The 25,978-nt window shown below is 38.3% G+C and overlaps 1 protein-coding gene across 3 annotated transcripts in view; it reads left to right on the top strand.

Moving 5' to 3' along the window:
- Nucleotides 1-25,978, top strand: part of NAA25 (N-alpha-acetyltransferase 25, NatB auxiliary subunit) — a 70,894-nt gene that overhangs the window by 40,102 nt on the left and 4,814 nt on the right. For all 3 annotated transcript variants that reach the window (XM_054510514.2, XM_045887626.3, XM_054510513.2), the window contains 10 exons: nucleotides 2,856-3,036; nucleotides 3,699-3,798; nucleotides 8,305-8,456; nucleotides 8,986-9,111; nucleotides 11,751-11,994; nucleotides 12,432-12,555; nucleotides 13,404-13,469; nucleotides 14,723-14,820; nucleotides 17,810-17,920; nucleotides 22,526-22,672. In XM_054510514.2, the coding sequence (XP_054366489.1) occupies nucleotides 2,856-3,036; nucleotides 3,699-3,798; nucleotides 8,305-8,456; nucleotides 8,986-9,111; nucleotides 11,751-11,994; nucleotides 12,432-12,555; nucleotides 13,404-13,469; nucleotides 14,723-14,820; nucleotides 17,810-17,920; nucleotides 22,526-22,672 (1,349 nt within the window). The remainder of the gene's footprint in view (nucleotides 1-2,855; nucleotides 3,037-3,698; nucleotides 3,799-8,304; nucleotides 8,457-8,985; nucleotides 9,112-11,750; nucleotides 11,995-12,431; nucleotides 12,556-13,403; nucleotides 13,470-14,722; nucleotides 14,821-17,809; nucleotides 17,921-22,525; nucleotides 22,673-25,978) is intronic.

Raw genomic sequence — 25,978 nt, 5'->3', positions numbered from 1 at the left:
CATTGGAAAATTGCCAATATTATAAAGATGCAAGGTTTCTTGCAGTCAGTGAAAGTGATGTTGAAATGCTCTAATTAGAGGTATAGTCATTGTCCAAGGTGGATCTGACAGATATTAGAAATCTATAGAAATTTGGTACGGATGTTGGAAGAGACTGATTTGAATGTGAAAGATTAAGAAGAGCACTTTAAGAAGTTGATGATGCTCTCAGATATTTTGCAAAAAGGCGTTTGTTTGTGATTCTGCAAAAGTAAAATGGGGAGTTGAGGATCCTTTTTTCCCGCTAGTTTTATTGAAGAAATGTGATTGGCATATTACATTATATTAGCTTAAGATTGTATAGCTTAAGATGTATAACATGATGATTTGATGTATGTATATCATGAAATGATTACCACAAGTTTAGTTAACATCTATCACCCCATAGTTAGATGTTTTTCCTTGTGATGAGAAATATTAAGATCTACTCTCCTAGCAGCTTTTGAGTATGCAGTATAGTATTGTTATCTGTAGTGCATACTATACATTAACATATCCCTAGAATATATCATTTTGTTACAGTACAACATTTAGTTAGAAAAATTTTTTCCCAAAAAGTCTAATCAGTCCTTCATGTTCTTTTCTTTTTTTGCTTGATGCTCTTTTGATTTGGTGAAGAATTTGCATAGAGTTGTAGTTACAGCGTAAATTTTGCAAAATAATAAATATCTTTATAATGGTTTAATAGGTGAGAAAGAAGTGTAAATTATTCTTTTTGTTTTTGTTTTTTGCTATTTAGTTTGAAATTTTGTTTCCGTTTTAAGGAGATTATTTTTTTAATACTAGTTATCTTTGTGTAACTAGGACTTTTTTTTAAAGATTTTTATTTATTTGAGAGAGAGAGCATGAGCTGGGGGGGAGGGGCAGAGGGAGAAGCATACTCCCCTCTGAGCGGGGAGCCCGACACACAGCTAGATCCCAGGACCCTGAGATCATGACCCGAGCCAAAGGCAGATAGATGCTTAACCCACTGAGCCACCCAGGCACCCCCCCCTTTTTTTTTAAGATTTATTTATTTACTTCAGAGAGAGTGGAGAGTAAGTGTGCACACCAGTTGGGGGAGGGGCAGAGGGAGAGAACCCTCAAGCCGACTCCTCGCTGAGCACAGAACCTGTTCCATGTGGGGCTTGATCCCATGACTCTGAGATCACGATCCAAGCTGAAACCAAGAGTTGGTTGCCTAACTGACTGAGCCACCCAGGCACCCCGAGTAACTAGGACTTCTTAAAATTATTTATTCCCTTTAATTGTCCAGCTGTTTTCTCTACTTACCTCTGAGCCCCTTGAGGCCAGGAACCACCTGTGACCCTTATCCTCTGGTCCTATATCTAGCGTTACTCCAGAGTTTAAGTCAGTAAGTGTTGAATTCAATAAAATTATGATTGTGAAGACTAGGTAGCAACATGGAAAAATACTTCAAAGAGCAGAACACAAAATTAGATGTATGTCGTGATTACTACTGTGTAAAAGTAATTCTGACTCTAAGGCAATACATTAAAATCAATGGTAGTTTGCATAGATTATACGTATGCATAGTTTGGGTAGGATTATGGATATTTATCTAAAGCCCCAATTTTTTATTGTATCTCCTTTCTTTTAGAAAAAAGCCTGTAGCATATAATTCGAAAAGCTCAAGGCATAGAGCTTTTACTTTAAGTTTTTTAAGTTTTAGTTCAAGTTTTTTCTGACTGTAAAAATAACTTACAAAAGTTTTGGGAAACAGGGGCGCGCACCTGAGTGGCTCATTCGTTAAGCATCTGCCTTCAGCTCAGGTCATGATCCCAGGGTCCTGGGATCGAGCCCTGCATCGGGCTCCCTGCTCCACGGGAAGCCTGCTTCTCCCTCTCCCACTCCCCGGGCTTGTGTTCCCTCTGTCGCTGTGTCTGTCTCTGCCAAATAAATAAATAAAAAGTAAAATCTTTAAAAAAAAAAAAGAAGTTTTGGGAAACAGTTTATTTTAATCTTACTTTTCCATCTTCCAAAAGGCATTCTAAAATTTGGCATATTTCCTTCTCTTTTTTTCTGTGCATGTCTTATAGACTAAAGATCACATCTTCACAGTAATTTGAATTCTGTGTGTTTTACTGAACTGTTACTATATAAATATTTTCCCTTATTACTAAAAACTCATTAATGTCAGATGGCTGCATAATGTGGGTTTTACTATAGTTTACTTAATCATTCCCCCATTATTAGTACAGTGAATATTTTTGTATATAAATCTTTATCTCCATTTCATATTATTTTCTTAGGTTCATAAAAGAGAAGTTACTTAATCTTTAAGACTATTGATTAAGACTATTGATTTAAGACTATTGAATTTTGGTAGGCCAAAAATAAGTATATTAATTTGATTATTAATGAACAGCTTTTTTCAAATACCACTTGACATCTGAATAGTAGAGTTGCGTATGGAAGAAAAATGTTGTCTAGAGACAGCACCTTTCTGGGGTCTGGTAGAGAAAATCCTGTACTGGGAAGGTTGGTGGACTCAAATTCTCCTTCAAAGTCCATCTCTTCTCAGAATCTAGGATTCTCGGAGATTCTGTAACTTCTTTCATAAGACCTCGCAACTTGAAGTTTGCATCACTTTTGCAGATGCATGTTTAAGAACTGAGGTAACTATTGAGAAACTGTTTATTCTGGGAAATTCCCTGATGGACACTGTGTATCTAAAATTTGTTCTTTGACACCTAAACTCATTCTTCAAATAGTTAGGGGAGGTGATAATATCAGTAAGTTTTTGTCTTTTGTTTGTGAGAAGCCTCCCTTTGCTGCAAAATACTGTGGGTAATACTGTTACATTTTGGTTCTAGGTGACCAGACTGCTGTGTGGCAGGCCCTGACTTTGCTGGAAGAGGGATTAACCCACAGCCCTTCCAATGCTCAATTCAAATTGCTGCTTGTTCGAATCTACTGTGTGCTGGGGGCATTTGAACCAGTGGTGGATCTGTACTCCAGCCTTGATGCTAAGCATATCCAGCATGACACCATTGGGTTGGTAGTATATACTCTGAATACTGAGCAGCCAGCTGCACTAGGGTGGGGTCCTTATACATGGAGCACAAACTCTTCAATTTTAGCAGTAGAGTTGTTTCTGTTATTAAGCTTTTTAGATTAAGTAATTCCCCATGATGACCCATTGCAAAGCAGAAAGGTTTTTATATCTTCCAGCATTTAATGGTAATTTTTAAATTTGCACAGTTTTGAAAAGGTAAGAAAATTTTCCCCAGAGATAGCAAACGGCTATACACTTTGAACACTTTTTCTTAGCACACATTGTCTTGAAGTCTTTATTTCTGCTTTGCAGTTGAGATTAACACGTGTACTTTATTTGTTGACCTTAGAGATCCTTTGAACTTGTGTTTTGACTATTCTTTATGATGAATCAAGGGTATTTTCTCTGTTCCCTTTGGTTCCATTAATCATCTGAGCCTAAGAAAGCATGGCGTAGAGCTTTAGGTCTCCCGCAAAACTGAAATAACTTTGCTCTTTTTCAAAAAAAAAATTGATTCTGTGAACGAGATAATTTATGTGGCAAGATATTTTAACTTTCCTGTGTGCCTATTTCTCTGCTATAATAATTTGAAGTGTAGTTGATACTGGAGGTGGTAAGTATAACACACTTTTTTTTCTTTCTTTCTTCCCTTCTGACCTAGCTATCTTTTGACCCGATACGCCGAATCCCTAGGTCAGTATGCTGCTGCATCCCAATCCTGTAACTTCGCACTCAGGTTTTTCCACTCCAACCAGAAAGATGTAAGTGAAAAATATTTTTTAAAAATATGTTCTTGCCTGCTGAATGCACATGATTCAGAGAACATCTTCCTTCATGTGGCAAGCGTGCATGTTGAGGTGCACCATGCGTACTTGCAAGTGCCCTTAGGCCATAGCTTACCGGCCACGTCTTGTTAGGTAGAGGTAAAGAGTTATTTGTGGTTGCTAGAATGGGTGTGTTTAATAGAATCCATGCAGAGGTATAGTTAAAATGGTATTAACAGAGTAGGAAGTGGTATTCCTCTTAGACCTATCTTTTAATTTCTAAGAGACTTTTTCTAAGGGTATAAGAGGTCATAAGTGTTTCTGGCCTGGGATGCCATAGAAGATTCTGCAACAGCAGCTGCTCTTTATTTCTGAAGTTTATACTACCATGCTCTTTGCCAACAGCCAGTGCACTTGTATTTTCTTAGAATTATAAAATTGACCAGTTGAAGTTTATTTCAAGAAACTTGTGTCAATAGTATGTTTTAAAGTAGCAATAAATAACGTAGAGCTGTGTGCCGTAATGAAAGGATGGGATTTGCACCATATTTTTCACTGCAAGCAGACTTGGTCCCCACTTGTCAGTTAAGCAGAAGTTTTATATAGTCTCTAGTCAACCAGCTGTGCAAACCCACCTAGAACACAGGCGAAAAGAAGGTGAATCTCTAGGATGGTCATTGCCTGCTTTGTTCTCATGTGCTTCTAAAACTCATTGCCTGGAATTCGGCCATGCCAGGTATCTGCCCGTAGTTTTCTGTTTTCATGGTCTAACAGCAACTAAGGAACTTGGCAAGAAAACTGGTTTTTGGGGTGGTTCTTTTGTAACTGTAATAGCTGTGGCTAATCTATCTTCCATTGAATTCTTTAGCCTTGTATTAAATAGAAGATAGAGCAGAACCATTTCTGAACAATGGAATATAGGTTTATTGTTGTCAGCTTGCAGTAATTTTGTCCTGACAAGCCTTAGGGGAAGGCCTAGAGGGCTGGTGTAGCAAGGGATGGTAAGCTGTGCATCAGTTGGCTTTTAAGCCCTATTCCCCTTCCCCTGTGGTGCCCTTCCTCCAATGATTGGGATCTCTGTTCATACCTTATTTTGTGCCATAGCTCCTGATCAGGGAGAGAAGGAAGTAGGCATCAGCATTTGAACATGCTGCCTGGAAGGTGCTGGCCTGGCTTAGAGATCCGAGGGCATCTCTAGGACCTTGGGTTTCTAAAATATCCTAGCACAAGTAGGCAGTTGAGTTATAAATCTGTGTGTTTGTACTGTGTGTTCAGGTATCTGTGCTTGCCCTTCTCTGTTCTTAAGAAGTTTCACTAAGTCAAGGGAAAAAAAATCAAAACTGTTTCTCAGATCTCATTATTCTGGCTGTCATTTCTGTATTTCTAAGAAATATTTGATTTATTAATGACTCCTTTTCAAAGTTTTATTTCTCAAATAACTCTGAGGTGGAAGTCGGGGGTAAATAAGAGATTAATCCATGCCTGGTGGCTGGTTTTATTCTAGTTTTCAATCATCCAGCATTCTAGAAGCACCATATTGTTCCTGATTTGGTCAATAAGTCACATTTCATATACTATTGAAAATTAACCTTTAATTTTTTCCCCCACAATTACTGTGTCTAAAGAGTTGTTTTGAAAACAAAACACACCCACCCCAAAACAAAACAACTCAAGTTATTATTACAGAGAAAGGAGATCCTCAGGAATGATTTGAGAGGGTATTTTGTTCTCAGTGGCTTTTTTTTTTTTTTATCTTCGAAGTTTTGCTGATGCATGTGTAGCAGGAGTGACTAATTGGTCTGAATATATGTGATGCTGGACCTGATCATTTTATTGATCTGGGAATAGGACTTTCTGCTTGAAATTTATTTTTATTACTACCAAGAAGAAAGAGTTTATTTAATCTTACTGAAGTAAATAATCTTTAGGGAGCCCTAGAGGCAAAAGCAAAAACCAATACAGCAAGGAAAATGCACCTTAAACCTCATGCCTAGCTTGAGTCCCAAAATAGGGAACTGGAAACTGTGGGTGTGGACTGTTTCCTATAGGAATTTGAGGATAAGAAAGAGCATGATTTTAGTGTTGCCTTGTATGTGTTAAACCTTCTGATAGTATTAGATACATCTCTGGAAAGCTAAAACTCTATGTTCTATGTCTTTTATTCTTGATAGTTTTTGAGATCCCCAGATGGTTTTTTTCTTGAGTGACTGATGTATTTCAATTCCCAACTTGCTCTTTGAAAGAACATTTTTACTCCTTAACTGGAAAATCCAGTGTTTGGTTTGTAAGGCTTTGTGCTATGGGATTGAAAGTTATATTTGGAAGGTCTACACAGGGATTTGCTTTCTGGAAAGGTCATCATTGTTGCTGTCATCTTACTTCGGAATAGATTTTTACAATATGAGACTTAGAGCCAGATCTTCTTATCTCCAAAAGTTACTTTTTGGAAAAGTACTTGTTTGTACTTTAAAAATAATTTCCCTTTAAAAGTCTGTTCTGGTATTCATGAAGATGATCATTCAGGGTTTGATGTCCATCTATTTTGTTAATTTTTACAGTGACCAGGGTTCATTTCAGGAATCCATATGGGATATAACTAGCCTCATGGTGCACTAAATGAGTAGAAATAGGTACGGACAACATTCTTTGATATTCAAAAGTTTTTAAAGTGCCTGTGGCTTCCGGTTTTGCCTGCAGTTCCAGTAGGGGTTGTCTCTTCAAATTGTAGACCTCTCTCATGCTCAGTCTTACTGCAGGATGCCCAGGCCCTTTTCTAGCTCTGCAGTGATACTTTGCTGCAGCATTAAAGGAGGACTACCTTAAAAACAGAAGCCAGAGAGCTGCAGTTACCTTCTCAGTTTGCTAAAGGACTACATTCCCTTTCTGTTGCCCCTTGTTTTTCTTTTTTAAAAAGTTACTGCCTTTTTTTTCAAAAGTGGTATTCCATGGACCACTCAGAAATTAAAACTGCCTCTATACTTTGTAAAGCTGAGTTCTTTTCTTTAATCAGCATATTTTGGAGCTGTAATTGAGAAATTTGATTGGAATCCCCAGAAGTCCTGTTTTTATCCTGATTAATTGCTGGATCATTATGTTCCTAAGCAGCTGGTTTTTTCAAGCTGCAAGTTCGTGTTGCAAGGGCTGATGGTAAACCTTGCTTTTTCCAAGCCAAGAGGCCATCGGATAGGCATGTTGTGTTTAGAGTATCCTGGCCTCTTCTTGATGGGGCATATCACTGTCCTTTAATCAGGCTAGAAGGTACACTTGAGCTTTTTCGGATAGTCCTTCTTTAAACCTGCAGGATCACAAGTAATCTTTTTAATTTTCTTGTGTCCGTCCGTCTTTAATTTCTCCAGATACTGCAGGCAAACAGCTCGCCGAGGTGTCCCATGGGGTTTAAAAGCCGCATCGAATGCAGTTGAATTAGCGCCCGTGGCGCAATCCCGCGGCCTGAAATGAACCCTGCAAGGCTGTATATCAGAGGGTATGTTGTTGACTATTGGCCTATTTTCCTACTGGGCAAATAATTCAGTCATAATGGAGATGGGGGCAGAGCTGACTGAGGCTGTGTAAAAAGACTGGCTTTTCTAGAAAGGTTCTTTGGGGCAGACATCTACTTTGAGCTTAACGTTCCTTGGCCCAAAAGGGTACCCTTCTGACTTCTGATCCTGATGGCATAAGCCCATACCCATAAAATGTTCTTCCCTGAGATTTTCTTCTATTGTGCCAGGATTTCTGTTGACTATTCTTTTTCTTGCCTCTGTTCACAACATTTCATCTGTATATATGTATTAATCTAAAATTAAAGCGCATTTGGTGAGTGTTCCCTTCACTTACTTGTTCATGGAATTTTCCAGCATAGGTCTTATGTAGTTTGGATGGACAAGAAACCTGGTTCTTGCAGTCTTTCTGTCCTCAAAGTGGAGTCTGATGAATTCTTATGGGTCTTTTGTTTGTTGTCTTCTATCCTGATGTAATGCATATATGCCCTGTTTGTGATACATAGTACTCAGAAATAAACAGAACCAAGGAGCAGCCTGTCTTTTTTCTGGAGGCGGGTGATTCTTATTTGGGTTGGTGGTGGGGTGGTTATATTATTCTGGTGTTTTTGGAACCTTTGTATAAAACACAATTTATCTTAGATACAGAAAAACATGGAGTAACATCCCTTCCACAATGGCACTAACAAACTGATATGGTATCACAAAACCTCCAGTCCTACTGAATTGAAAGACATAACTGCTAAGAGAAAGTCTCTGTGGTGTGGTAGCAGCAGCTGGGTATTATTAGTAGTAGAATTAGTAAAGTACACATATGACTCTGGTATAGGAAAGAAGAAAAATAATGTTTTTTAAAGCTGATACTCTACTTGATAACCTTTAAAGATTAGATTTCACATCTTACTTAATTTTTAGTTTGAGAGTTTTGTTTTGCCTGGCAAGGTTTGCCTTCATTGTCTGATCTGTGAAATATTTATACGGAGGTGATGTCTTTCCTTCCCAGACCTCAGAATATATTATTCAAGCTTACAAATATGGTGCATTTGAGAAGATCCCAGAGTTTATCGCTTTTAGGAACAGGCTGAATAATTCTCTTCATTTTGCACAAGTCCGTACTGAACGGATGTTGTTAGACCTTCTACTTGAAGCAAATATGTAAGTATTGCACAAGAGCTAAAAAGGAACTAAGGGTTAGATCAGAACCTGAGAGCCATTAATGGGCTCCTGGGTGGTAATAGCAGGCCTAGGCTAAGGAAAAATGGGGGGAAAAAAGAGAGAGAGAGAGAGAGAATGAGAGAGGAAGTTGGTGGGAGCAGAGAAGAAAGGGGAAGTGACCCAGGTCATGTCGTGGGGAATGACAGGCGCTACCAGCAGCGCACCATCTCATGTCACGTCCACAAGCCAGCCACCCCACTCCATGTCGTGTTTAAAGGGTTTCCCTTCCCCTGTTAAACATGGGATTTCAGGAATTAATGTTGATCCACTTCCAGATGCTTTCTCTTGCTGTGTAGCAGGCCAGCATGATATGGGCTTGGTTCTGTGTCATCTTCTGTGAACCTTTACTTCTTAATAGTAAAAATCCTTCTTCCTCTTTCTTTTCCTTTCTAGTAAAACAAAGTTGTGGCTAATATGTTTTCATGGCTGTTTTACTATTGAAATAATAAATAAATTTTCTATATCACAGATCAACCAGTTTAGCAGAAAGTATAAAGTCAATGAATCTTCGGCCAGAAGAAGATGACATTCCATGGGAAGCCTTGCGAGACAACAGAGATTTAAATGTTTTCTTTAGCTGGGATCCAAAAGACAGGTAACTGGAATTAAACCCCAAGTGTTTATTTTTGAACAATTAGGATGAATCTAAGAAATACAGAAAAAAATCTCTTTTTTACACAAATAAAATAACATGGTTATTGTAGGGATAAGAAGGTATAGGTAAGCCAAATGAAGAAAATGACTCTCCTATGTTGGATTGCTGGCTAATCTAAATATTAGATTTTCCTTCATAGCATACATGAAAAGAGGTTCCAGATGGATTAAAGGTTATGTGCTAAAACCCCTTAGAAGTTCTACAAGAAAATTAAAAAAAAGAAAGAAAGAAAAAATAATTTTTTTTTTTTTTTTTTTTGAGAGAGAAAGAGATAGCATGGGGGTTGGGGGGCTGGAGGTGGGGTGGGGCGGGAGCAGAGGGAGAGGGAGGGAGCAAATCCCAAGCAGGCATCACACCCTGTGCAGAGCCTGATGAGGGCTCAATTTCAAGATCATGACCTGAGCTTAAATCAAGAGTCGGACACTTAACTGACCGTGTCATCCAGGCACCCCTAAAAAATATTTTTAAATGGTTAGGGAAAGCCTTTCTTAGCATTACATCAAACCTGGAAACATAAAGGATTTGGTCTCTGTAACTATTAACCTTCTATATAGAAGTAAATTTGTTAACAAGTTCTAAAGGTATGTGGTAGATTGGTAATTTTCTTCATATAAATATCTTTCACATAAAGGGAGACTTTTTTTAAGGTTTTTTTGGTTTGTTTTCAGATTTTATTTTTCATTTGACAGAGACACAGCGAGAGAGGGAACACAAGCAGGGGGAGTGGGAGAGGGAGAAGCAGGCTTCCCACGGAGCAGAGAGCCCAATGTGAGGCTCAATCCCAGAACCCTGGGATCATGACCTGAGCCAAAGGCAGTTGCTTAACTGACTGAGCCACCCAGGCGTCCCTAAAGGGAGAGTTCTTAATAAATCAGTAAGAAGAAGATAACTAAAAAACAAATTGGACACAAGAAATTCAAAGAGATGCACCTTACAGTGATAAAGATTTTTTTTTTAACTATTGGACAAAGATAAAAAAAGATTAATACTTGTGGTCAGCAAGGTTATGGGGAGAGAGGTTGTTGCACATTGACATGGAGATAAAACTTTATATAACCTTTCTATAGAGAATTTTAGTAATCTGTATGAAGATTGAAAATTCCATATCCCACTTAATTCAGCAGATCACTTCTAGGAAAGTACAACCAAAGGCAGTAAGTGCACAAGCATGCAGAGATATGTATACGAGGTAGTTCTGAATATACATTTGACCCCTGAACAATGCAGAGTTGGGGTCTGACCCCCTTGCACAGTTGGAAATCCATGTGTAACTTTTAACTCACCAGAAACTTAACTACTAAGATCGTACTATTGACTGGAAGCCTTGCCTATAACATGAACAATTGATCAGCACATATTTTGTATGTCATGTGTATTATGTCCTGTATTCTTAGAATAAAGTAAGCTAGAGAAAGAAAATGTTATTAAGAAAATTACAAGTTAGAGACAATACATTTACAGTACTGTACTGTATTTACCAAAAAAAAAAAAAAAAAAATCTGTGTGTAAGTAGACCCATGCAGTTCGAATCAGTGTTGTTCAAATGTCAACTGCATTATGATTTGGGGATCGCCAAGACCACATTCAGTGATTTGCTAGGACTCATAATTAACCTATAGTTGTCTTCACAGCTAAGGTTTATTATAACAGGACAAATGATAGGATCAGCAAGTGAAAAAGACACAGAATCTGGAAAACTCCATGCACAGACTTCTAGTGCTCTCTCCCTCCTGTGTTCCTAGCAGCAAAAAAATGCAGTGATGTGTGTGCAGCATTTCTGCCCAGAGAAGCCCATTAGAGATTTGGTGCCCAAGGTTTTTACCAGCTGGTTATGTAAGCACCCTCTGTCCATCATGTGTCAACATCCCAGACTCCCAGAAGGAAAGCAGGTGTTCACCATAGACCATATGGTTTGTACAAAAAGCCTAGGCGTAGTGAGCCACTGTTATCATGTAGGGAATGGTTGGGGTGCCAAGTTCCTAGATATCAGCTAAAGGTCAACCTTGCAAGCTGGCCCTTCTAAAGATAATAACCTCAAGCTTTCTATGTTAACTCTTTTCTGCACACTGTCAAAAAAGATGTTTGCAAAATAGTATAAATATTATGAACCCATTTTATTTAAAACATGTCAAATTATATAAATATTTTTAGTTGCAGTTTTGTACATCTGTATTGTAAGAGTCTGAAAGGATTGATACCAAGCTTGTTAATATTGCAGGTGTTTGGTTTATCACACATTTTTCTATTTTTCAGTTTTCCGTCATTTGAAGTTTTTATATCATGTATTTTGTTGAAAATGCATGATACAAGAATTTTCAACAACATTTTCAACAAAATATATGATAAATATTTTGTTATCAGAAATCTCACTGAAGCGGAAAAATGACCTGTTAGGTAGGTTATCATTCCCCATTTTATTGATCCTGAATTGGGGACTTGGGTGATTGGGTTTATCTGAGATCATTCAGCTAGGAGACGAGCACCAGGAGCATTCAATGGCATCTTGCCTGATGGAAGTAAAGCTTAAAAGATGTAAAGGCAACACATTGAATAAAATGGGTGGTTTGGTTCTTTTTAAGGGATGTTTCTGAAGAACATAAGAAACTTTCCTTGGAGGAGGAGACCATGTGGTTAAGAATCCGTTCCTTAACACTGAGGCTGATCAGTGGACTTCCAAGTCTAAACCACCCCGTGGAGCCAAGGAACTCGGAAAAGACCACTGAAAATGGTGTGTCCTCCCGGATTGATATTCTTCGTTTACTCCTTCAACAGCTGGAGGTGGCCATGGAGACGGGAAAGCGATTTATTGAGAAGGAAGTTCAGGTATCATCAATATGTGTTTACCATCAAAGCTGCAATAACCTATGACTGTCTTTTTAAAAATAGGAATTTGGGGGTGGATGAATAGTAAAGAACAGTATTTTGTCCCAGTTTATGGCACCTCTAGGAAAAATCTGATTTTATAGACTTGGGAATTACAGAGGCTTCCTCACTATCCAAACTGGATAGCGAGGAAAAGCAAAATAGCTTTATTTGTAATGGTAAATACCATTAAAAATGGTATTTTTAATAGCTGTCAACAAACCAATACAGAGTTTCTGTTTTCACCATAATGATTCAGTTGTTAGTTTAGTTAGATCAGTGGTTTGCAACTTAATCACTGAGATAGACTTTATCCAATAGTTATAGTCCCCTGTTTTCTTGTTTTATATAAATTTAGATGGATTTAAAGGACATTACTTTTTCCCCTTTTTTTCCAGTATCCTTTCCTTGGTCCTGTACCTACCAGAATGGCTGGATTCTTTAGTTCTGGCTGTTCTCAGTGTCAGACCAGTTCTTTTTATCTTGTTAGTGATATTTATGAGCTGGACACCAGTGGTTTAGGTAAGTATACATTTGCATGAGTGTATTTACTAGGTCTTTGTCTTTGAAAATTTAGTAAATATAACAGTTCACATATTTGGACAGATTGGGAGGAGGCGGAAGGTGTTCTGGAAGTGTCTGGTTTAATATCAAAGAAGGTACATTCCGGGGCGCCTGGGTGGCTCAGTCGTTAAGCGTCTGCCTTCGGCTCAGGTCATGATCCCAGGGTCCTGGGATCGAGCCCCACATCGGGCTCCCTGCTCAGCGGGAAGCCTGCTTCTCCCTCTCTCACTCCCCCTGCTTGTGTTCCCTCTCTCGCTGTGTCTCTCTCTGTCAAATAAATAAAATCTTTAAAAAAAAAAAAAAAGTACATTCCTAGGTTACCAAGTAATGTTTTAGAAATTTAAATCTTCCCTATTTAAAATCACTTGTTAGGTCCAAAAGTTGAAAAAATCCTTAATTTGTTGAAGTATTTTTGGATTTCAGATTGAATTCTTTACGAAACTTTGTGGAAAAGACTATTTTCCTAATTCAGTGTGAATCACACATATTCCATTAACCCCCCCGCCAAAATCATAAGGTTTGTGGATTCTGTCATTGAGAGTATTTGAAGCATGTAGATTTTAAGTCTTCCTAGAGAACTTTAGGTATTACTTTTGAGAGAAAGGTAATTAATGCCCCTTTTTCATTTTACTTTCTTTTATCTTTCTCTTTGTCTCTCAGTAACGAAATTTGATACCTGTGAGTCTTAAGAGTAAAGAAAATGTCCTTGCCCATGAGTTGCTTGCAGTTGTTTTTAGTTCTTTTTCTTTCTAAAAAAATGAATTGAATGTGTTTTTTTTGTTTTTGTTTTGTTTTTTCAATTTTAGAGGATACAGTGGAGATCCAGGATCGAGTAGAGAATAGTCTTAAGTCTTTACTAGAACAATTAAAAGGTAAGCATGTGACTGTGGACTCCCATATTTTATTGATTGTCTGACAGGAACTCATTTTTTTAGCAGAAATTTGTAAGAGTTGCAAACAACAACTTGAAAATAATAATGCATACTTTCGGTATTTTGAAAGACTTATTTTTAACCTTAAGAAGTGTTGATTACAAAAGCAGTAGACAACCTACTATAAAACAGTACACAAGTGGGTATGGTCTTTCTCCCATTCCCAGCTCCATTCCCCCAGAGAGAAGTAAATACTTTTACTTACAAGGTAAGTAACAACTTTTGGAGTCTATACTCCCAGATGCCCCCTAAACAGTCTTACATGTGTATGTGGAAATACATAGTAGTGATTTTATTTTTTTTAAACACACGAAAAGGTATAATACATACTTTTTTTTATTTTAATGTTTTTTTGTCTTGAACATTTACCGTGTCAGTTATATATAATATTCCACAGTATTGTATCAGTGTACTAAGTTTATTTATGTATGCCCCATGGAGTATGTAACATACTATATACTTGAGTTATTCATAACTATATTTATAATAATGCTGAAATGAACATCTTGGGACATAAGTGTTTGGGTACTTATTTGAGCATTTCCTTGGGATTAAATTCCTGGAAATAGAATTGTTTGGTACAAAAGGACATAAATGCACTTCAAATCTATAAGGGTCTTTCTTTTCAAGAGCATAAATGGTCTTTTATTTTATTGCCCAACTGAAGAATGATAATTAAAAGACAAAGATTGTGAGAATAAAACATGGTATTTATTATGAAGATGAATTTCTATTATGCGCCTTAGTCTTTTAGTCCATAATGGCATACATTCTTTTAAATCATTCATTTGGAGTCTTAATTTTATTGTGGCAATGGCCTGTTTGTGGAAAGGCTAGCTGGTGTTTAGACTCTCGAATATATAATTTATAAGGCCACCTTTTATATTTTGAAGGCAAGAGAGCAATAGTTACATGGCTTTTTAAAGAGCTTAAAGTAGGGGCTCCTGGCTGGCTCAGTTGGTAGAGCCTGCGACTCTTGATCGTGGGGTCGTGAGTTTGAGTCCCACCTTGGGGGTGGAGATTAAAGAGCTTAAAATAGATACCCTTTGTTGTTTGGTTCACTGTGGGGGAAAAAGCTTTCTGGATTAAGCTTTTTATATTTGCTTACTCTTTATTAGAGTGTACATTGTATTCCTAAAAATATCATTGAAACAAAAGCTGAACAAAACAATAAAATACTTTCCTGTTTTCAGATGTCTTCAGTAGATGTAAAGGTGACCTCTTAGAAGTTAAAGATGGTAACTTGAAAACACGCCCTGCTCTTTTAGAGAACCTAGTCTTCTTTGTTGAGGTATGTCTTTGTTCTCTTCCTGAAAAACTCGGTTTTCCTTAATTGAGTGAAGGATTAATTTTTAAAAAATGAACAGGTAATAGGCACCTTACACCTGTAATTTAATCCTCCACCCCCACCTTTTGTTAAGTGAAAAGCAATTTAAATCATTTAAAAAAAAATTTTTTTTTTAAATTTTATTATGTTATGTTAATCACCATACATCATTAGTTTGTTTGTTTTTTTTTAAGATTTTATTTATTTGACAGAGAGAGACACAGCAAGGGAGGGAACACAAGCAGGGGGAGTGGGAGAGGGAGAAGCAGGCTTCCCGCGGAGCAGGGAGCCCGATATGGGGCCCGATCCCAGGAGCCTGGGATCATGACCTTAGCCGAAGGCAGATGCTTAACGACTGAGCCACCCAGGCACCCCCATCATTAGTTTTTGATGTAGTGTTTCATGATTCATTGTTTGTGTATAACACCCAGTGCTCCATTCAGTATGTGCCCTCTTTTTTTTTTTTTTTTTTAAAGATTTTATTTATTTATTTGAGAGAGAGCACATGAGAGGGGTTAGGGTCAGAGGGAGAAGCAGACTCCCTGCCGAGCAGGGAGCCCTATGCAGGACTCGATCCAGGGACTCCAGGATCATGACCTGAGCCGAAGGCAGCTGCTTAACCAACTGAGCCACCCAGGCGCCCGAGTATGTGCCCTCTTTAATACCCATCACCAAGCTAACCCACCCCCCCACCCCCTCATCATTTTTGAATGAGTTCCTTCCAAGCATACTTCCAAGTTTTGTTCGTAATGAATAAAACTTGCAATTTGCTTTACCAGTCTTTAAAAATTCCTCAGATTCACTCCAAATCTGTCTGTTCTCTGTTCACTTTCTTTTTGACTCAGCTATTACGTATTTTAAGTTAATTCCACCAGCTATTTATTTATTTATTTATTTATTTATTTATTTTACCATGGATTTTTTTTTTATTACTAACATATAATGCGTTATTTGCTTCGGGGTACAGGTCTGTGATTCGTCAGTCTTACACAATACACAGCGCTCACCACAACACATACCCTCCCCAGTGTCCATCACCCAGCCACCCCAACCACCAGCTTTTTATTTTATTTATTTATTTATTTATGTTTTTAATGAACATATAATGTATTATTTGTTTCAGGGGTACAGATCTGTGATTTATCAGTCTTAAACACAATTCACAACAGTCACCATAGCACATACCCTCCCCAATGTCCATCACCCCAACCACCCTATCCCTCCCACCTGGCTCCACTCCAGCAACCCTCAGTTTGTTTCCTGAGATTAAGAGTCCCTCATAATTTGTTTCCCTCTCTGGTTTTGTCTTGTTTAATTTTTTCCTCTCTTCCCCTATGATCCTCTGCCTTGTTTCTCAAATTCCACATATCAGTGAGATCATATGATAATTGTCTTTGATTGACTTATTTCGCTTAGCGTAATGCCCTCTAGTTCCATCCACATCATTGCAAATGGCAAGATTTCATTTTTTGATGGCTGCATAATATTCCATTGTATGTATATACCACATCTTTATCCAGTCATCTCCAGCCACCAGCTTTTTAAATTTGTTGTTGCTATTCACTAATTACTAAGATTCTGCTTTTTTTTTTTTTTTTTTTTTTAAGATTTATTTATTTGACAGAGAGAGACATAGCGAGAGAGGGAACACAAGCAGGGGGAGTGGGAGAGGGAGAAGCAGGCCTCCCACTGAGCAGGGAGCCCGACATGGGATTCGATCCCAGGACCCTGGGACCACGACCCGAGCCGAAGGCAGACGCTCAACGACTGAGCCACCCAGGCACCCCTAAGTTTCTGCATTATGAAGGAAAATCCAGGCACTGATTTAGCAAAACTTTCTCCTCTTTTTTAACCAGAGGGAAGAGGAGGACTGCAAACACTCATAATCCATTATCTTATTTTTGTCACATGTTTATTTACTTTTCTCCTCCTCCTAGTCTGTTCTGGTGACTGGCACAGTGTAAGTGTCTAAGACTGAACAAATCAGTAATAATTGCATGGGTGTGTCCATACACTCTGTAGCAGAGAAGAAGCATAGGTATAACCACGTGACTTAAAGGAGGAAACGTGCTGACCAAGGAGATTTCTCTGTTTTTTGCGGGTTTTTTTGTTTTTGTTTTTTTTAGAGAGAGCATGGGGGGAGGGGCAGAGGGAGAGAGAGAATCTTTTTTTGTTTAAAGATTTTATTTATTTATTTGAGAGAGAGTGTGCAGGGGGAGGTGCAGAGGGAGAAGGACAAGCCAACTCTGTGCTGAGTGCAGAGCCTGATGTGGCGCTCTATCCCATGACCCTGAAATCATGACCTGAGCCTAAATCAAGAATCAGACCCTTAACTGACTGAGCCAGGGGCCCCGAAGGAGAGAGAATCTTAAGTGGGCTCCACGCCCAGCATGGAGCCTGACGTTGGGCTCGATCTCACAGCCCTGAGATCATGACCTGAGCCGAAATCAAGAGTCGGATGCTTAATTGACTGAGCCAGCCAGGCGCCCCTCTCTGTTTATATTTAAGTTAAGATTTGTAGGTGAGCTAATATCTTACTGGGCTGGGAGGTGGGTGGGGAGAGGCATATTGTAACGAACGTTTGGATTCCATGCGTAGGAATTTGGACCTCTCACTTGAGTGGAAGGGATTTCTACTTCCTGTAAAGGAGTGAAAGGAAGCTGGACCAAGTGGAGGATGGCTTTAGGGCTGGATGAGCTAGAAGTGAGGTTAAAGATTGAAGCAATCATAGTATTCTGAGCAGTATTCAGATGAAGGTCTTCTGGATCTATGTGGTAATTGTAGAAATTAATCTAATCTCTCTAATCTGTAGTAGAGAACTAGAGAAGAATTTGAAGGGATTTGCACAGAAGAACTGTCAGCAAGGATTGTTTAATCCATAATCCTTAACTGTTCCTGATAGATGTCTTGAATATAATCCTTATTGATGAATTTGCAATTTTTCCTCTTTTAGACTATTTCTATTATCCTTTGGGTGTCCAGTTACTGTGAGAGTGTCCTGCGACCATACAAATTAAATTTACAGAAAAAGAAAAAGAAGAAAAAAGAAACCAGCATAATCATGGTAATAACAGAGAAAATACAACCTGGCTGCATGCTGCTTTTTCTTTTCACTGTTTTCCTGCATATTATAAGAGAGCTTAGGATCCTTGTGTACATTCAGTTTCTCTCCCCAACTTGTTTTTGTTTTTAAATTATACACCTATAGAAAAGCCGAAACACTAGCATGATGACACCCAGATATCCTTACCTAGATTCACTTGTTGATACCACTTTGCCCTGTCTGCTTTATCTTTCTCTTGCTCATCCTGTCATCTACCCCCCCTTGTTTGTTGAACTGTTTGAAAGAAAAGTATAGACTTTGCAATACTTAACAGGATAGAACAGGGCAGTCTCCTACAAAACCACAAGACTCAAATTTTCACAGTCCAGACATTAATATTGATAAAATAATATTATAATGTCCGTATTCAGATATCCCCTGTTATCCCAATTGTGTCCTTTGTTATAGCCTTTTTCAAAATACTAGAATCCTATTAAGGATCTAACCTGGCTTTTAGTTCTCATGTCTTTTTGCCCTCCATTAATCTAAAATACTTCCATAGCCTTTTTTGTTGAAGAGAGTCTAGCTAGGTTTTTGGTAGAATGCCTTGCAATCTGGATTTTGTTAATTATTTCTTTGGGTTTAGGTTCAACAAAAATGCTGCGTCTGTTTTAGCAAATTAAATCAGGAGGCACTAAGGTTGTTATGTCCCATTTTTGGTGCTTTCAGATTTAATTATTTGATAAAGGAAATGTCTGTGGATTTCTTCATTGTAAAGGTGCCTTTTCCCCCTGTAATTATTAAGTCATCTGTAGGATGATGCTTTGAGACTGGGAATATCCTGTTCCCTTACCAGCCTTTCACCTACTGGTTTTAGCATCCACTGTTAAGTCTAACTTGCATGGATCATTTGGTACACTGATGGTTCCACAATGGTGATTTTTTAAAAATTCTGTCAGTCCTTTATCACCTATTAGTTAGCATTTTTCTGTAGAATAGAGCTGTCTCACCCCCATTCATATATATATATATATAGTTTTTAATATTACTATTTGAGTATCATTCTTTTTAAAATTTCTCTTATCCATTATCATCATTTTGTTGTGCATGCTCAGATTTGGCTAATGGGAGCGACTTTAAGCTGGTTCCTGTCTTTGAACATGTCTTCACCAGCTTTGGAACCCTTGTTTTCTGGAACAGCAAAATGCTCCATCCTCTTTGTTCCCTTGAGCTGAACTGAGACGTGTTTCCAAGGAGCCCTGCCTGGTTCCTTTATGGGGAGTGGCATTTCAAAACCAAGATCTAGGTGTTAGGTGTACTAATTGTTAATGGGGTTCCAAGTTTATGTTAGTGGAAGGAGGAAATTTATTTACTTTACACATGCAAACTCACAGAATAATCAATTCTTACTGATACCTCCAGTTTTAGTCCAACATCATAGCATTCTTCCTTCTTTTCTTTCCCTCATTCCAGTTTGTAGCTCCTTCCCCTCACCCCTCCACCCCGGGTTTGAACCCCAGTTCCCTACAGCATCAATATATCTATTTCACTTGTTTTACAAGAAATACTAAATAGTTTTGGAATTACATCATTATATCATTTGCATTACTAGTTTCAATAAGCCACTAAATAAAGTTCAAGTTTTTTGCAGTTTTTCTTTGTCCTTAGAATATGTTCTAGTGAATAGAAACAGTTGAGGTACTCGGTAAAAACACTGGAATTAAAAACTCAGATTATATTATTAGTATGATATAAATAAGATTCACTTATTTCTCTTTGTCTTCAGTTTTGGAGTGTCCTCCCATTAATTTTCGAATGTGTAAAACATTAACATAATTTGTATCCTTTTCATAAGGAAAGTTATTTAGGATTCATTCTGCACAGGACATGCTGTTTTATTAATGTCTGAGTTTATCCTATCATTATAAATGGGAGATTTTTCTTCACTGTAGCAACATATAGTGACCATTGTCATTTGAAAATGTTGATGGTTTTAGTGGTAATACTGACTTTGTGCATAATTCAGTAACAATTCTGGAATTCTTTAGATTTGACACTGGGCTTTGCTGGATGTTTCCATTCATTCAGAAACAAAGGGTAGTTATATTTGGATGAGGGGCTAAGTGAAGGAAACTTCTCTCTTTTTTCAAGACAATTTAACAGATCATGAATGTAAAGTTTGAAAATACAGATAAAAGTTGCTCTGTTATTCTCTTCTAATGAAAGCCTATGTTCCTAGAACATGTCGAATAGCTTGTTAGTATTTGGATTTTGGGGCGGGGGTGGTGGTGGTTTGTAGTTACTGCTTTTCTAATTTCTAAAAATTAGAACAGCTTTCCTATTTTTTTGATCATCAAAGTAACCTAAAGGTGTGAATAAAGTGAAGATCACTCATATTCCCACCAACCAGTGATCACCACTGCAAACAAACCAGAATTATGCTCTATATCTGCAACTTGCCTGTTTGTGTTTTCACTTAACAGGGTAACTTGGACATCTCTTTTGGAGATACATAGATGTATCCCGTTAACTTTTTTTTTTTTAAGATTTTATTTATTTGAGAGAGAGAGAATGAGAGAGTGCATGAGCTTGCGAACGGACCAGGTTTCTTGTGTTTGTCTGATTTTTAAATTGTGTCATATGTTGCTGGGATTTCTTTGATATATTTTTTGTTCATATCTTTGCCCACCTTTCCATTTGTGGTAGTAATATTTTTCCTAATGATATATTTTAAGCTATTGGGCTCTTAACTTAATAATGTTACTAATTCTGTATCCCATATGATGCAGTTTTTTTTAGTTTTTAATTTATCTTTTGAGTAATTTTTTGGTCAACATAATAATTAAAAAAAATTTTTTTAATGGTTCTTAGCTTGGTGTAATGTTTAGAAAGCCTTTTCAATTTATTACACAAGCCATTACCTAAATTTTCTTCTGGTGCTTTGGTGGATTTTTTTAAACTTAGATATTTACTCTATTTGGAATTTATTTTGGTACTTACTTTTTATTTTGTTCATTTTTTTAATTAATTTTTTTTAAGATTTTATTTATTTATTTGACAGAGAGAGACACAGCAAGAGAAGGAGCAGAAGCAGGGGGAGTGGGAAAAGCAGGCTTCCTGTGGAGCAGGGAGCCTGATGTGGGGCTCGATCCCAGAATCCTGGGATCATGACCTGAGCCGAAGGCAGACGCTTAACAACTGAGCCACCTAGGCACCCCTATTTTGTTTATTTTTTAAAAGATTTTATTTTGGGGGCACCTGGGTGGTTCAGTTGATTAAGCATCCAACTCTTGGTTTCGGCTCAAGTCATGATCTCATGGGTTATTGGGCTCTGTGTTCAGTGGGGAGTCTGCTTGAGATTTTCTCCGTCTGCCCTTATCCCTACTCATGTGCTTGCTTGCTGTCTCTCTCTCAAATAAGTAAATGTTAAAAAAAAAATTACTTTTAAGTCATCCCTACACCCAAGGTGAGGCTTGAACTCAAGACCACAAACCCCAAGATCAAGAGTTGCATGCTCTACTGACTGAGCCAGCCAGGTGCCCCTATTTTATATTTTCAGATGTCTAGCTAGTTATCTCAGTACCATTCATCCACTGCAAACCACTGTTTTGAGATGACAACATTTACGTTCCCTTATAGTCTTTGGTTTATCTTGGGACTTGTTTCCTTCCACTTTTTATCATTTCACTTATATACCAGTGCTGTCTGGATTTCATGTAACTTTATAATATACTCTAATACATATGAGGGCAAGTTCCCCTTAACTGCTATTTTTCAGAATTTTCGTGACTGTTGTACCCATTTTTTTTTTTTTAAGATTTTATTTATTTATTTGACAGAGAGAGACACTGAGAGAGGGAACACAAGCAGGGGGAGTGGGAGAGGGAGAAGCAGGCTTCTGGGCTCAATCCCAGGACCCTGGGATCTTGACTTGAGCCGAAGGCAGACTCTTAAACGACAAGCCACCCAGGCGCCCCATTACCCATTATTTTTTCTTTAGAACTTAGAAAACTCCATTTCTGTTATTAACATTAGAGGAAATCTCAAAGACATATAGAGAAGAAATGAAATTTTGGTTCCTCTCATCTTCTTTAGTGTTCCAGAAGATTCTCAGCCTGAAGTTGAGTAATGACCAACTAAGATATTTTCTATTGGTTTTTCCATCTCCAGTTCCCCAGAGTGAATAAACTCCATTTAAAAAAAATGCTTCTCATTGTTGTTGAGTTAAGCATTATTTGGTGGCAATTAAGTTTACCGTGGTTTGAGAGACTTTTTTTTTTTTTTTAAGATTTTATTTATTTATTTGACAGAGAGAGACAGCGAGAGAGGGAACACAAGCAGGGGGAGTGGGAGAGGGAGAAGCAGGCTTCCCGCGGAGCAGGGAGCCCGATGCGGGGCTCGATCCCAGCACCCTGGGATCATGACCTGAGCCGAAGGCAGACGCTTAACCGACTGAGCCACCCGGGCGCCCCTGAGAGACTGTCTTAATATTCAAAACTGTATCCATCCTGGTTACTATTAATAGCATTAAGTAATACTGTAGCAGGAAGTTAATGTAGCTTATGAGATGTAAGCAAAGGAAATATGTTTGATAATCTTTCATCTTTTTAAAAATCTTTTTTCCAGCCACCTGTCTTCACCAGTTTCCAAGACTATGTTACTGGGCTTCAGACTTTAATTTCCAACGTCGTGGATCATATTAAAGGGCTTGAAACACATGTAATTGCACTTAAACTTGAAGAACTTATTTTAGAAGATACTTCTCTCTCACTGGTAAGAGCCTGTAGGCGATCAGCAGTTAAGTTATTTGTAGATACTCAAGTGTTCTTTTCTTTATCACAAGGACAAGTTAATTTCAATTCATCGTCTGCTCCATATAGGACTTGTGATTGGAAGGTGCCTAGCAGCAGTGTTTTGTTGTGTCATTGGTGGTGGTGGGTTCCCCTCCCCCTTCCCTTCTCCCCATCCCTTTACCTCCTTTCTGTACATTTTGGGGGTTGTTCCTTTACTGTGAAAACTGATGATTAATTAATGAGGAATACAATTAGAACTATTCGTATTGTGAACAACAGAGGAAACCAGCCATTGAGATCCAGGGACAGTCTCCTTGAGTGAGAAGTTACCTGCTGCTGGGTTGGCTGGTTTCTTTGCTACCCCAGCAGTTATCACCTGAAAAAGAGATGCTGGACATCATAAATAATTATGTCAGTAATAATTAGGCTGGAGCGTAAGCCAGTCAAAAAGGGGAATGGAGCCAAGCATGGCATCAAAGGTACCACTCATCAGATTTCTCCTGGTAATTACTTTAGGCTAGTTTCTTAAAAAATTGTTAGCAAAATCCTTGTAAAGTCTTGCCTTTAAGATATGTATTCTTTAAAAAATTTAAATTAGTAAACTTTCAGTCTGAAATGATTGTCAGGTGAGTTAACATTCACCAGCCTAGTTGCTCTAGTGATGAAACTCCAGTCGTGAGGGAGTGCTCCCTTGAGTAGTTCGTCTGACCTGAGCTTCTGCTAGTGAGGGAGCTCCTCCACTAAGGAGAGCAGTCATCATTTCCAGCCCCAGACCTTCCCAGGAGGAGAATGAATGGAATCTTACGTGGCACACCAGTTTTAAAGATTGTTAAGCCCCTCTTTTGTAAAGCTTCAACTCATTAGAGCTATAAACAAGGGGCTTACTGTGGGAAGGGGCTCAGAGCCTTTAATAACATTTCCGAAGACTGGTTAAAGAAAGCAGATGTATTCAGAGGAAACTAGAAGTTTCGTTTTAGACAGTTAAGCTGTCTTTCCTATATACATTAGAATGAATATAGATTTCACTGGTGAGTAGGACTAATTGATTAATTCTTCAGTATTTTTGTTTTATTTATTTAGTCTTCCTTTTTTCAAGCTTTACATTGTTTTAAAAAGTAAAATAAGCACATGGTAAAAAAAAAAGTGGCATAAATAAAGACTGTATAGTGAAATGTCTTCCTCCCATTCTAACACATTTCCTAGTTCGTTTCCAAGAAGGAACCATTATTGTTGGTAGTTTCTTGTACAATCTTCCTGAGTCAATAACCCAGCTACAAGCATATGATATCTCTTTCCTTCCCCACAACCTTTCACTTTTAAACACAAATGATAGCATACTATACTATAGACAGTATACAGAAGTATATAGAAATATACTGTATACTATAGAAAATAGAGAATAGCACCTCTCATTTCTCAGCCCCAGTTAAGTCCCAGTCTCACCATCAGAACCATTCCCACCTCTTCCTCTTCTGTATTCCTATAACACATTTGCATCTGCCACTAGCCTTTATGACTTCTGGGCACTTGGGGAGCCAGTAAAGGCCTAGTAATTGAATTCTTTTTTTTTTTAGATTTTATTTATTTATTTGAGAGAGAGAATGAGAGAGAGAGAGAGAGAGAGCACATGAGAGGGGGAGGGTCAGGGAGAAGCAGACTCCCTGCTGAGCAGGGAGCCCGATGTGGGACTTGATCCTGGGACTCCAGGATCATGACCTGAGCCGAAGGCAGTCGCTTAACCAACTGAGCCACCCAGGCACCTCCTAGTAATTGAATTCTTGAGAAATAGGTACATCCTAGCTAGGATTCTTGCCTTCTACCTCCCACTTGCACACCCCTCTGAAAGAAATGACAAACCCAAACTTAACTCTCTACTCCAAACTCTCATCCCCTTTCCTGAATATTGTAGAACACTAAAAATCAAAATTATAGTATCGTTAAAAAAAAAAAAAAATCTTAGGGACGCCTGGATGGCTGTCAGTTAAGCGTCTTCCTTCGGCTCACGTCATGATCCCAGGGTCCTGGGATCGAGCCCCGCATCGGGCTCCTTGTTCAGCAGGGAGCCTGCTTCTCCCTCTCCCTCCTGTTCCTTCTGCTTATGCTTGCTTGCTCTTTCTCCCTCTGACAAATAAATAAAATCTTAAAAAAAAAAATCTTAAAGATCACAAACTGGAATGAATGTCACATCGCTTCATGTCACATGCTTCATTGGGCTTTGCTGGGTACCTCTGAGATTGTTAATATAAATTTATTGAGCTTGCTGTTTTGGGTAAATGCTCATAAAATACAGTGATCAAAAGACCTGGCTGTAACTCTGGAAAACAGTATGGAGGTTCCTCAGAAAGTTGAAAATAGAGCTACCCTATGACCCAGTAATTGCATTACTGTGTATTTACCTCAAAGATACAAATACAGTGATCTGAAGGGGCACCTGCACCCCAGTGTTTAGAGCAGCAATGTCCACAATAGCCAAACTGTGGAAAGAGCCCAGATGTCCATCAGCAGATGGATGGATAAGGTTGATGTGGTATAGCTATACAATGGAATACTACTCAGCCATCAAAAAATGAAATCTTGCCATTTGCAATGATGTGGATGGAACTAGAGGTATTATGCTAAATGAAATAAGTCAATCAGAGAAAGACAGTTATCATATGATCTCACTCATGTGGAATTTAAGAACCAAAACAGGATCATAGGGGAAGGGAGGGAAAAATAAAACAAGACGAAATCAGAGAGGGAGACAACCCATAAGAGACTCTTAATCATAGGAAACAAACTGAAGGTTGCTGGAGGGGAGGGGGGTGGGAGGGTGGGGTAAGTGATGGACATTAAGGAGGGCATATGATGTAATGAGCACTGGGTGTTATATAAGACTGATGAATCACTGGACTCTACCTCTGAACTATTAATACACTATATGTTAATTTGAAAAAAAAGACCCAGCTGTAGAGAGATGCATACAAATTAATTTGGAGATATGATAGAGGCACAAAAACTGAGTGAGTCAGAAAGAGTCTTACCGGAGAGGGGACATTTAAGGATTAATAAGTTTTCAGTAGGTAGACCGGAATGGATGAAAGGAATCCAAAGCATAAAGAGGCAGACTAAAACAGATGTAGAAAGGTGAATTGTGTGGGGGCACCGTGAGTCAGTCGGCAGAGCTAGAGCACATGGTATGTGGGAAGGACTGTCCAGTACAAAGATGACAGGCACAGTAGCCCGCTGTTGCTGGTTGTGTGGTTGTTGTTAAAGGATCTGTGCCTTGTGATGTGAGGAATAAGAT

The sequence above is a fragment of the Mirounga angustirostris genome, unplaced genomic scaffold (genome assembly GCF_029215605.1).
Source record: "Mirounga angustirostris isolate CCGP_5_RB_7025 unplaced genomic scaffold, mMirAng1.0.hap1 SCAF_14, whole genome shotgun sequence".
Lineage (NCBI taxonomy): Eukaryota > Metazoa > Chordata > Mammalia > Carnivora > Phocidae > Mirounga > Mirounga angustirostris.
Note: the sequence above shows the minus strand (reverse complement) of the source record. Positions and strands in the feature narration are given on the sequence as shown.